This window comes from Atractosteus spatula, chromosome 5 (genome assembly GCF_055471065.1).
Source record: "Atractosteus spatula isolate fAtrSpa1 chromosome 5, fAtrSpa1.hap1, whole genome shotgun sequence".
NCBI classification, from domain to species: domain Eukaryota; kingdom Metazoa; phylum Chordata; class Actinopteri; order Semionotiformes; family Lepisosteidae; genus Atractosteus; species Atractosteus spatula.
Genome location: NC_142710.1, coordinates 53,327,710 through 53,340,943, shown reverse-complemented (window position 1 = coordinate 53,340,943; position 13,234 = coordinate 53,327,710). Strand labels below are relative to the sequence as shown.

Genomic DNA, 13,234 nt, shown 5'->3' with positions numbered 1-13,234 from the left:
TTGACTACCTCCTGTTTCCAAGGCAGACAAAGTGATGATTTCCTCTAAGATATATTTTGTAACACTGCTCACAGCATTCAACGTGGTGATTCCGGGAACAAAGCTGAGAAATGAGCTGAATCAGGTTTGTAATCACTCATGCGGGAGGTTTCTAATGGATGAGCTATGTGAGAGTCCCTGGAATCCTCTTTTCCAGAACTCTCATGTGCCAAGTGTTTATTTCTTCCGTTCCTGGAAACACAAGTGGGCACAGTGTTAATAGTATGCTGCTTAATCTCAAAGCACACACAGGTTAAGAAACATAAAACATGCAACACTGACAGGATTTTATGTATTCAGCTTGTACAGCATTCCATATATCCATTCTTACGTTACTATTGTCTGTAGTATTCAGTCTTTTAGTATCCCAGGAAAGAAAATAATTTTTCTCTGAACAGATAATTCAAAGGGGGTTATAAAAACTGAAGCAAATCTGTTTGGCAAAGAACTGTGAAGCCCATCAGTGAACCATTTTACCCTGTAAAGCATTGCACATGCTTGCCTATCACATTCAACCCTATTTGTCTCCTGAGAACCAATGCTTTGCCTCAACCATTAGCTGGCCTGGCAAAACAGTCTAATAACTGCTGCAAGACAGCAGTTAAATGTTAGGAACATCCATTTGTCTATGAAGTGACAAATGAAGTACATAATGTGAGGGTATAGACGATATGAGATAAATTGACAAATTGTTAATTTAGTATTTTACCATTATTGCTTAATGATGTGAATCAAGGAATAAGTGAGAGATGAATTTGCGTTGTTGCTAAGATGTGGGCAACAGCTTGAAGAAAGTCTTGAATTCTCCCTTCTTTACAAGGTAGTCTTACTGCCCTTTGGAAGGTAATCAGTCACAATACAACTCGCTAATTTAAGAAAAGTAAGTGCTTTTGCCAACATTAACTTTATTTTTTTTGTTAATGTTTTACAGTCATTAAGCCTTACAAGTTTTGTGGAAGCTGTTAAAGGAAAAAGTGGGCCTGACAGGTTAAGCCAGGTTAATGTGATTGAGGGCAGTGAAGGTAAATTTAACTGCCACGTCTGTCTCAGGAAGGAAGGCTGAGAAACGCTACTTTGTGCGTCTTCTCAGAATGAGTAGTGATGCATTGCTAACTCTGTGATTCCCCTCTTCTTCCGTTTTTTTTCTCTCTTCGCACTCCGCTGTTTGATTGAAATTCGCGCTGCGGCCAGATCTGCAGGCTGGTCAGCACTCCCCCGTGTCTGAGATTGCAGTGCTGTTTGTGCTGTGGGGACTTTTCCATTCTCCACTTTACCTAGAAGGGCCCTAACCAGAAAGCCTGTGAAATGTGGTGAGCCAGCTTCCTTTTGTGGTTTCAAGTGCCCTCCAGATGAAAGCGAGTCAGACGGTGTACATTGACGGGAACAAGCAAGCAGGCTGTGCAGCCCCCACTTGCACTGCCCAAGCTTGTGGGAGGGCGAGTTGAGACAGTACACAATAACATTGGTATGTGGCAGGCTAGTGCTGAATGAGGAAGAGACCAGAAAGAATGCGTAGCAGGGCTGCCCTGTGGCTGCTGCGTTTGAAAGCTGCAGCAGATTTTTTGGAGTTACATGCTTTACAATCGCCATAAACCATTTTTTCCTGTTTTAATTAAGCCTGCAGATGTTTTGTTTAATGAAGGAGCTGTGTTTCATCCGTGGATTGGTCATATGGAGCAGTTGAGGACATTTGTAATGCTAGACCACAAAGTTTACATACAGTGCTGTCCACATGTCTCTGATGAAAGACTAACTCTTGACTCGAGCTTTTTTGAGCTCCAGTACAAGACATTATTAGATTTGTGCTTGGAAGCAATTAAGCTTTTTAAAACATGTTTTCTAGTTATTTTGTTCTGCCTTCATTGTCCTTTAATGGTCACCTGACAAAGGATGTGGAAATTACGTATTAAAAAGGCTGGACTGTCATCCCATAAAGCATTTTAAGACTCTGCTAAAGGAAATCCATAAGGGTGGAGAAACTATTTCCATTTGTTTTTTAAAATCCCATGTCATTCAACAGAGGTGAAAATAAATGGCCCATTCAGGATTTTGTGAATAAAATGAAAATTTGAAAGGTGAAATCTATCATTAATGATGACCTCACAGCTTCCGCAAATGTACTTTAGAAATCCTTTCTGTATATGTCAGATTTTAAGAAAATAACAATAAATGCCAGACAAATCATATACAGTATCAGAATTCTTTTGTACAATGTTAAAGAGAATTTAGATTATATATGCTTTTAAAAATTGTCTGTATAGGCTGATTGCTTTCTCTAAGGTTATCTCTGATCCCAACCTAATACTGAATTGTTTTTGTTGAGAGTCTAAACCTAAAGATATTGTTCTGCTTATTAAAATACTCCTAACGGAGAAATAGTTAAGGAGGAACTTAACTAAGGCACCAATTAAATCCTGTCCCAGGTTTCAGAGCAATACTTGTTGGCTTTTGGTTATGAAACACTGGTCATCAGCTGTCAAGTTATAAAGGTGCCACAGTCAGGTGAGCCTGGGTTTTGGTTTAGTCTTGACCTAAGCCTGATGGGAACATGGTCATGCTTCTCGCTGGTGTAGACAGTCCTGTGGTTTGATTGTTGGGATTTAATTTCTTATGACCCACACCTGTTCCACCTGCTGATGGTCACTGCCATTTTCAATCCTTTTTTTTCTTAACACAGTCCTTCCATACTTCCATCCTCACTAACTGCTTCATCCAGTTTAGGGTCATGGGGGAGCTGAAGCCTATCCCAGCAAGCAACAGGTACAAGGCAGGATACACTCTGGATGGGATGCCAGTCCATCGTGGGGCACACAAAGACACAAACATGCACACACTCACACCAGGGCCAGTTTTCCCAGATGCCAGTTAACCTACCAGTCTGTTTTTAGACTGTGGCTGGAAACCGAAACAACCGGAGGAAGCCCACGTGAATACAGAACATACAAACTCCACACAGATAGAACCCCACAGTCAGGATTGAACCCTGGACTCGAGTGCTGCGAGGTAGCATTGCTCACCACTACAACACCGTGGAAATTAAGCCCATTTTCCCCAGTTGAACATGCTTTAAGTTAAAACATTTTTTCCTATTTCTGTGGAAAGAATTGAAGGGTACTGCATATCCCTGTTAAACTTTATTTTGGGGAAAAATGTCTTTGCTTATTCAGTCTGTGTATACAATTACAGGTGCTCTTGCTCAGATTTTCTTCCTTAATGCTGTGAGAACACATTGTTCAACATCTGTGCTGTTTGAGAATCTGCGGGTTTGGCTGTCCTGCTTTATTGCATTGTGGCTTAATGTTTCTGTTTTTCAAGCACTTGTACAGTAAATGATCAAAATCTGTAAAAGTCAGACAGGTTACATAAAAAACAATAGTATTCAATCTTAAGTGACTGCTTTTTATGGAGACCCGTGTAATTTAATTATTCAAAGACTGCTCTTTTTAAATTAATTCATTACCCACGCAATTCCTATTATTTTTTAGAAATCCTACACAAATCCACTCACTCTGAATTGTCTGAGTCACTATGGGCTCAATAGTAGCATTATTTCTTCTATTCAGACAGAAGATTCTCACATCTCACCTTCGTGTTTGTGGTTTGTAAACTACATGCAGCATTTAATTGCTTGTTTCTTAATGTTCGCAAAGGTTTTACCACTCTTCTCTTTATATTTCAAAACCATGCCCAGTCATTTTGTTCTTTTATTCTAATACAAAAAGTAGTTTATATGGACAGACTATGCAACAGCCTGGTCTGAAATCTGTCTATTACTGTATACAGCAAGTACATGCATTTCCTTTCAGAGGGGAATTGGCTGTACTGCCCACTTAGTTTGGCATTTCAGTAAGCGCGTGGGCAGGTTGAGAACTTGTACAAGTTTTTAACCTGTCAGGAGTCCAGGTTTAGAGCCAGTGGAGCCCCCAGAAGTGAGGATTATATAGTATGCTAACCACTGTGTAATCTGAATTAAGTTGGAGGAATTGTGCTAATAGTCAGTATATGGGAGTCTGAAAGCTGATGTGCCAAAAAATGTATTTTCCCCCAAGGGCATAGTCTGAATCCTGTATTTTCTGCTTGATTTTAGGAAACACTCAACCCAATACAGTAATGTAATTTCTCCCTCAAAGGGATAACCAAATTCATTTTTTATAACCTAAGGTTTACTGAAAGTGAATGTGTCCTGATTCTTATGGTTACTCGACATGACTTGAGCTCAAAGTGTGTTTTTGTTCTTATATGATCAAGTTTATGCATGGAATTACCCAAAAATAAAACCTGTACTCATCATTCCTGTTAATTTCATAACCAAAAATGCAACTTGCCTAACTGTAAAGCAAAACCTTACTTTTGTATTGTCCCAATACATTTTGAGGATATCCCATGTCAATAGTCTTGCTAAGTAAGACTTGCAAATGTAATTCATTTTACTTGAAGAAAACCAAATGTACATGTTGGTAAGATTCAGGGTCTTGAATATATGAAAATTACTTCTGTCAAGTAATTGATCTTAGTTTGAGCCAAAGCAACAACGTAAATAATTTCACCTTAAATGTAAATTATTTTAGTGATAGGAATAATCACTGGTGCATTCCTGAGATCTTCAGTCATCATCCTCACATGAGCCAAAGACGGATAAACTTTACACCGCTTGCTGTTAAAACCTACTGAAGTGCTCACTGGAAAGAGAACTGCTTGCGAACCACGAACTGGAGCAGCTGCCACGTGATGAGCTCCATCCTGAGGCAGGCTGGGATGTCTGAGGCAGTCGGCACTGTGCCTTGTGTGTTTGCAGGAGCACAACCTTGACTGGTTCCCCCGGATGCGCGCCATGTCCTTGGTCAGCAGCGACGCCGAGGGGGAGCAGAATGAGATCCGCAACCTGCAGGAGAAGCTGGAGTCGACCATGAAACTGGTCTCCAACCTGTCGGGCCAGCTGACGGAACTCAAAGAACAGGCAAGTGGAACAGGGAAACGAACTACAGCCGTGCCTCAGTATCACTCGCCCTGTGACAGAGCCATAATGGGATATTGACCTGGTCACTTGTGGCAGTACAGGGGCGGTGGGGCATATTTTTACAGGTCACTCTTTGTAACAGAGTAGGCCGAGAGAGCCCGCCAACATGAAAGCCAACCAGCCTGGCCTTGCTCCATGATTTTACTGCATGCGAGCAGTTGGCATCCACAGGCCAGAGGGCTGATTGGAACTAGAGCTCAGATTTTAAAGCCATGCATCAGTACAAGCACTTGTGAAGACATTGTCACCCCTATCATCCCAAAACTACTGAGTCCAGTTAAGCAGTCTATCTCACTGTTCCTACATACTTGTTTAAGTTGTGCTGTCAATACTGCATCAAGAAAGTTTTACAGTAATTAACTCCCTTACTACCTAAACATTAGAAGCTCAACATTCTTTTTCTTTCTTATGTCTCATTGTTGTTTTTTGGGGGGGGTATTTGCTCCTAATCCAAATGCAGTGCCATCACCAGTAATTATATCCACCTACTTTAAGTATATTCTCTCCTGTTTTGTGTCATGCCGCTAATTTTTCTTGAAGAGTGACAGACTGCTGATGCTCACAGTTTATCTAGGGAGCCTTGTAGTGCAGTAATCAGGATGAAATGAAAGTGTTTGTCCCGTTCATGTTTTTAAACTTTCAGAAGAGCCTTTTAAGTTCTTAAATAATTTAGGAACAAAGAAATACTCTGAACTGAAAGTGAATCACGAGGTCCTCAACTGACTTATAATGAAATGAGATTACAGATTGTTACAGAATCCCCTTGCATGCTCAAAAACAAACTTTTCCATTAGGACCTTATGTGTTCCCTGTCTGAATGAATAAAATGGATAATAGAATACAGAATATCTATGGAGGACTTTACTTTAAACAGTCTGTGTTCCAAAAGTCTTAAAGGAAAAGCATTTAAGAGTATTTCTTTCTATATCCTGTCTGAAACGAAAGTTGTATTTTAAGCAATGGCCTGATAATAGCTCACTTTCATATTAGTCAGTGTTTCAGAAGTGATACCTTCAATAATACTCTTTAAAATGGTAACACTTCTAGGCCTGCTGTCTATTGCTTTGAGCCTCCTTTGCTAAAAGATCTTTGAGAGGTGACCCCCACCTCCCTTAGGCCTAAGACACTGCGCTCATTAATGCCTGGGCTGTTTAGTACAGTGTTCAGACAGGGTGGATTAAGGTTCTTGTATTCTGTATAGTTAACTCAGCTTTACAGTGTTTGATCATGACAGAAAACATCAAAATTGTTGTTCCTCCAAATAAATCAGATTTAGAGTGGTGTATCACATGAAGTTCTTTTCACGTTTCAACTCGGAAACAACTGGGCCATTAGCCTTCTGTGAGGCTGGCCCTGAAATTTGTTTTAAAAGCTGTGGCTGATATTCTATTTTTGCTTTGTTCTTGTTTCATCAATCCCTTTATTGTCTCCACACAAAATATCCAGTATTGCTTCGTAATATACATGTTTTTTTTTTGATTGTGTGTTTTTGATGTTTTGCTGTTTATGCTATTGGTATTTACTTTTGACAAAAACCATTAGTAAAGTTTGGGGAAGGCTGTAAAAGGAGAAGTTTCAGTAAGGAACTCCATTTTTTTACCTTGAAGCTGTGGTCCAGACAAAAAAGGAAATGGGGGTTGTGGCACTGTCTAGTCAAGTCTCCAAAGGCCAGAGTACGGTACAAAGGCTAGAAAAAATAAAATCAATCTACTACTACTGCCATTTGAGGAAAGCGTATTCTCTATTGAGGAGGACATTACAGTGGTTGCAAGTAACACCGTATACAATTTGCCAGTTGTTTATATTATACCTACCCAATTTGGTTTCACCAGTTGTGTTTTTCACAACTCAGTTCACGGTTACAAACACCTCAACCGCACACGGGGAAGAAAGAGAAAATGTAGGCAGACTCCTTCGATCGACGCTTTTTTTTAATGCATGACGGGCACCACAACTCCGGAGCGGAGGCCAAGCACCTGCTGGCAAAGAGGCATGCTCCCCACCTACTATACTGACAGCTTTCATGCACCACAGAAGCTGCGAGGGTCACTGTCTTCTCACCTTGAGTCGAGAGTACCTCAGCTGACTCATCCCAACCCTTCCCTCACCAGCCTCAGCCAGTCGTGACCAGGATTCCTCAAGTGGCCTCCACTCGATCCCCTCAAAGCCCTGATCACACACCCCAAGCTACACATGAGCATATGACTTTACCATTTGAGCCACTCGGGACCCTTACCTTCTATTGTTCTACCTACCTGTTTTTTTTTTAAAGTATGTACTGAAATGAGAAGAGTGTTTGAATTTGAGGTCATGGCTAATTTTAGAGCAGCCAAAAGCAGGCTGGAGTTCACTTCTCCTCACTCTGTGTTACCGTTTTGGTTTTCTAATAATGTCCCGGAATTACAAATGACTTTTTATTATTTAAAATGAAGTAGCCTAGTAACGGAAGGTGTCTACCCAGGAGCCGTGTAGGGCAGGAGAATAGGAGCCCATATTGCGTCTTAATGGACACTGCAGCGCACGCAAGTGGAACACAAACAAGCAAATCCTTTCGAAAACAACTCCCACAACCGACTGCTCCATCTGTTACATCACTTCAAACCTAATTTCCTAAATTAGTTTGCAGTGCTTTGGCTTAGAAGGCCTACATTTCAGCAGGAGAGATTTTAGCCCCTGTTCCCTGTGTTTCTCGTTCATTCTTTTTTTTTCTTCCCCCCTCAGAGCCCCTTTTGATCTTGTGATCATATTGCTGTCCCCGAGGCCGTGCTCTACTTTAAAGGCTTCTTTGACAGATATCTTTCATGTTAGTTGGGCAAACTTGTTTTTTTTAAGGTTGTTTTTAATATGCTGTCCTCATGACCCTTGTTTGCAGTAGTCACATGAAGCTACACAAGCACAGAACACCAGCGTTCTAGTAAGGAAGAGGGAATTGAGGTTTTCGACATACGGTACAGGCAAAGCCTCATAACCTGCCACATAATGTCATAATCCTGGCGATATTCAGATGGCCTGGTCCATAACTTCAAGTATTTGCTGAACTGCCCAAAAGAACTAAAGTATTTTGTTTTGTTTGAGGTAAGCTTTGCCATTTTGATAAAAAAAAACAAAGTTTACCAAAAACAAAACAAGATACTAGTAAAGATTTCAGTGCACTTTCCCTTTAATTCTAGCATTTGAAATCAGTAATGGATGTGTCCTGTGAAAACTTAAACTTGCTTCGGTAAGTTTTTTGTGGGGGGAGGCGGGAGTTTAGGGGGCTGCACACATTCTGAATTGGTAAAAAAATCAAAGGGGATTTTTTTCTAGAAAAAAAGGCTGTTGTGACATTGAAGGTATTAAGTCTGAAACAGCATTTCTTCTCAGCCTGCCTCTCCTCTCTGTCTCTCAACTGACTTAGTTTTGTTTCTCAGAACAAGAAACTACAGGTTTGGAAGAGGCTGCTTCTTATAATCCTATAGTGGAAACAAGTGCCTGCAGCCCGCGGGTTTGCCGCAGTGCTACTGAGACGTCAGAACTGGTGTTGTATTAGCACAGGAAATGGCTTGTAGCAATGAAAAAAAAAACAATCTTGTCAATCTTTCCAGATGACTGAACAGAGGAAGCAGAAGCAAAGAATTGGACTTCTTGGCCACCCTCCCCACATGAATGTGAACCCACAGCAGCCAGCCTGAGAGAGAAGGCAGAAGACTATCTTTATTTTTTCTTAGAAGCCAGACTAAAGTGGAACTGCCAAGCTATGTAGAGGTCCACGCTTCAACTACTGAATCGCAGTGTGTGAATGTGTAGTGCACCAGTAGCAACAAACAGAAATAACTAGTCGTATCAGAGTTCAGGCCACATAGGTATAAGACTTTGTAGCTCATCCCTGTTTTGTTTTGTTTTTGGATTTGGTGCCAAACTTTTCTAAATAAAAGAAGTGAATTATAATAAAATGGCCTTTACTGGATGAACTTGAAACACAGCAGGGCTGTAACGGACAGTAAGAAGTGGAACGAGAGAAATTTGTTGAAAGACATTTTCATTTTTTATTTAAAACAGTAGAGCAAGCAGTATTTAATGTCTTATTTTTGTATGATGTGCAATATGAATACTTTAATATGCAACCACCATAATGTGTAATCCTTATGTCTTAAAGGGAAGGTACAATTTTTAAAAGTTTTTTTTTTTGGTTTCTCTAGTAGAGTTTGTTTGCAAAGGACTTCAGGTACAGTTCTAAACTGAATAACGAGTCCAGATGGACCAGTGGTATTGAATACACTGAGTCCATTGAGTACAGGCTCTGTTCTTCTGACTCTTAAGTACCATAAATAAAGTTCTTCACATAAATGATTAATGGACAGTGTTCGTTTAGAGACAATAAATAGCATCTTATTTTCATTTGAAAATAAGAAATTTTATCTCTTAAATTAAACATAATGCTCATGCCATCTGTGTTGTATGTGTTTTAAAACTGCCTTTATGATATTTACCTTTATATCCAGATGTCTTTTAAACTTAGTAGTCTTTGGACAGCAAATTTTGGTAGAGCCCAAAACTATAGAACCCACTATAATAATTTGATGTTCTTTTTTCTTTTTATTTCTGTTTAGTATCACAGACACTTATTATCTTGTACCTGTTACATATAGTTCTTCTGTGACTCTTCTGCCTGGAGTTTTTTTCCCCCATCTTATTCTTGCATATCTGTCCCTTTAAGACCTGTAGATGAGCACTGATTTACCTGTGAAAGAGCCACTGTCTTTTTTTTTTGTGTGTTCTGTTTTGCTGATTTTTGTTTTATTGTACAACACTTTGAGACGGTTATTTTGTTTTCTGATGGCTGAGAAATCAAAAATGCTACTTCTGTGTATCAGTCTGTCAGGTTTTTTGTTTAGGGTTCTGCATTTGCTGAAGGAAAGTCTCGTAAAAAGCAGTGTTATGGAAAACAATCAAATGGTTCACAAAATACATATATAATTTGGAGTACTGTTGGAGATGCAAATGCATTTAAATCTGTTTAATAAAATTAATGAATAAATCACTGGTGTACTGTGATGGTTATGGAAATCCTTTTTATTACATACATGTGTATTAGAGCTTGTTACAAGATATAAATGCTATAGCTCTTATTTTACAAATGATGGAATGACTTCCAACTGTAAAATGTCATTTTTCTATCACAATGTTTCTTCTATCAAAGCTACCAGTATCCTCTTGCCCTCTTAGTCTCTTCCAAACATTGTCTTGGTTACCTCCTCACTTCTGCCTCAATTTCACAAATTGATCTTTGTCCCAGATGTAACCCTATTACTGAAGGTTTTGTTATCTGGATTACAATATCTATCAAGATTGAAGTTTATCAAGTGTTCACATTTATCCAGATAATGACCTGTGAATTCCCCCAAACTAGGAAGGACACAGAATAGTCTTTCACGTCAAGTACCTCAGACATCAAGAATACTTCAAAATACCTGCCACACCCAGTTTAATTGTTTTTTCCTGTTTTATCACAAGATGATCAGAAACCATAGGGAGAACTACATGAAAGTTCAAGGATAATCCATTTTTTGGTCTTCTTGGATGCCTTATAGGATTTCAATATGAATGAAGAAAAGAGAAAACAAATGTTCTTTGTCAATGTTGGTAATTAAAGGGGTTCCGCAACAGTCTATCTTCTTGTACTGTGTCCACGGAGTCGTTTTTAGGAATTCTTTTCTTATTAGTGCCTCAGAGTCAGCAGTTTCAAGCAGAATTTCGGAAAACCATAAAGATGCAAAGACAGAAAGTTCTACTATTTGACACTGGTTGAGCCAGCTTTTTAGTTCTATAAATGAATGAAGTATGAAGTAGTCCAATAATTAATGAGGTAGCCATACCACAATCATACAATGCAAAAGCTTTTTCAAATCTGGTAGTTGATTACCCTCATGTTAGCATTTTGCACACACAATAATGGTGGAGAGGAGTTCCCGCTACCTGTAAAGCGCTTCAAGTGGAGTATCCAGAAAAGTGCTATGTACTGTAAGTGTAAGAAATTATCATTTCTCTGAATTCCAACAGGCTGAAAAAAGAACTGGTGCTTTTTGCATATATTAGTCCCAAACTTTTTTCCCTTTCTTGCATTTATCTTCCCATTTAATGCAGGTATGGATTTTTTTTTCTGTTGCCCTAATTCAAAGCTTACAAACCTCTTAAACACTGCTTTTCAAACTTTTGTTAAAACTCTTAAGTGAATAAGTTACATTGTGTTTCTTTTTTTCTTCCTCATGTGTTATTTCAGTGACCGGGCCTATAAAAACCGAGTTTAATTCATGTATTCAGTCCACCCAGAGGATCACATGCACAGGAAAAGCCAAGGAAAAAATATATCTGTAATACACCAGCTGAATGTGAAATCTGAGATATAACCATGTCACTAATGGGGAAATGCACTTTAATCAACCTTTCTGAATTTTTTCTTCAGTTTTCCCTGATATGGAGGTTAAAAGTTTTCTTTCCTGTTATGATGTGGAGTCTAACAGGTTGATACCTTTATTGTGAGTTTTGATGGTTCCTTTTAGAGGGTTTTCATTTGATCTGGTTCTATGCACTTGGGCCTATTGTCCAATAGTAATGCTTGCCTACTGCTCATTGTCATTTCCAAGACATTCATTCATGTTTCTCGCGTCAGGGTTCAGATACTGCTTTGCTTTCGAGAACACATAGGTGGTGGACTAAAGAACATAGAGAGTATTGAAATTAGTTGGGGTCAGTATTACACATTAGAAATGTTCTGGGAGGAAGTGAGTGTTAATGTCAGTCTAGTTAACATACAATCTTATGTACAATTGCATAATATACAATTATATACACTTAACATGGAGTCTTTTAGGCTTTTTAAAGAGAGCAGGGCCTTGCACAGTGGATTTGAATGTGGTATGCACATTTTCTTAGTAAACAGTCTATGCAGGGTGAGTTTTGCCATTTTAACCTTAGTGTTTGCATATTGCATTGCTTTGATTTGAATAGAGCTTTATAATTTGCAAGGATTTTTAATGATAACTACACTCACTCATGTGGTGCTAGAACACTGCAAGTATTCTCAGGTGTCAGGTACAGAACAGAGATGGATGGGTTAATTATTCTGAGAATATACTTTCTAGTTTCTATATGAAGCAGGAAAATATCCACCCCCTTCAGAAAACAATTTTGACCTGGAAAGGAGTAGATGATAATTGATAGGCACTGATAGGAAACTAAAATACTGTTGCCTCTGTTTTACTAAAAAAGATAGTGTCGAGAAAGATAGTGTCATATTTTGTTGTAGAGGAACTGAAAATTAAGACTTTATAGTCGCATAGCACAACTGCAATGTAATAAGCCAAAGGTTACTATCAAATGTTACATTATACTTAACTGCTATTCTAAAAAAAAACTAAAGCATTTATTTGAGACAGGTTACAAATGTTACAAGTAGACTGATATAGGAAGGTCAGTCAGAAGAAAGTTGTGGCATGTTTTTATATTTTAAGGGAAAATGGATCTTAAATGGAAAAAGACTTGCAAAGAGGAGATGGTAGAATCTGAACTACAACAGATCAGGGAAATGGAGAAACAAAGAGGGCAGATGAAACATCTTGATGAGGGGATGGCTTGAAGGCAAAAGAGACTCAGGAAGAAGTCTGAGAGTGTTCAGAAGAAAAAAAGGGTGTAGTTATAAACAGGACCTATGTAGAAAAGGGAGAATCCCTGGACCATATGCAGAGAGGAGAGCAGGGTGCGGATTATGGCTGATATTTACTTCAGCATAGCTGCACTGGAAAATCTGAAACACTACATTTAAATCATCTTCTCAGAGTAATAGAAGCCATTAGAAAAGGGTCTCTAAACAAAGTTTGCAGAATTTGACATCAACCTTAATTATTTCAGACCCAATTCAGAGCAGATTTTCCAGTCAAAAAGAGCTGCAGTTCTTGAGCTTTCATTAGAAGATCTCTTCACACCCTGTTGGGGGGAATTGTCAAGAAACAAAGAGATAAAGTTTGTCCCAGCAGGGGTTTTCTCAAATTCCCCTGTCTCTTTAGATACCTGATTAAAATCATTCTGCAGGCTGATGACACCAAGGAGACGTGCAGACAGAAGTCGATGTACTGCAGGAAAATATGACACAAGAGTTTCAGAACTTAGAGCAAAGGCTTTCAATTCAGCAGTCAAATAAAG

General features: G+C 39.0%; 1 protein-coding gene across 1 annotated transcript in view; it reads left to right on the top strand.

The window, feature by feature from the left end:
• The window catches only part of itpr1b (inositol 1,4,5-trisphosphate receptor, type 1b), a 138,279-nt gene extending 128,208 nt beyond the window's left edge, over window positions 1-10,071 (top strand). The window contains exons 60-61 of the mRNA XM_088916338.1: window positions 4,835-4,996; window positions 8,641-10,071. Of these exons, the coding sequence (XP_088772464.1) occupies window positions 4,835-4,996; window positions 8,641-8,727 (249 nt within the window). The 3' untranslated portion in view covers window positions 8,728-10,071. The remainder of the gene's footprint in view (window positions 1-4,834; window positions 4,997-8,640) is intronic.
• Window positions 10,072-13,234: the final 3,163 nt, after the last annotated feature.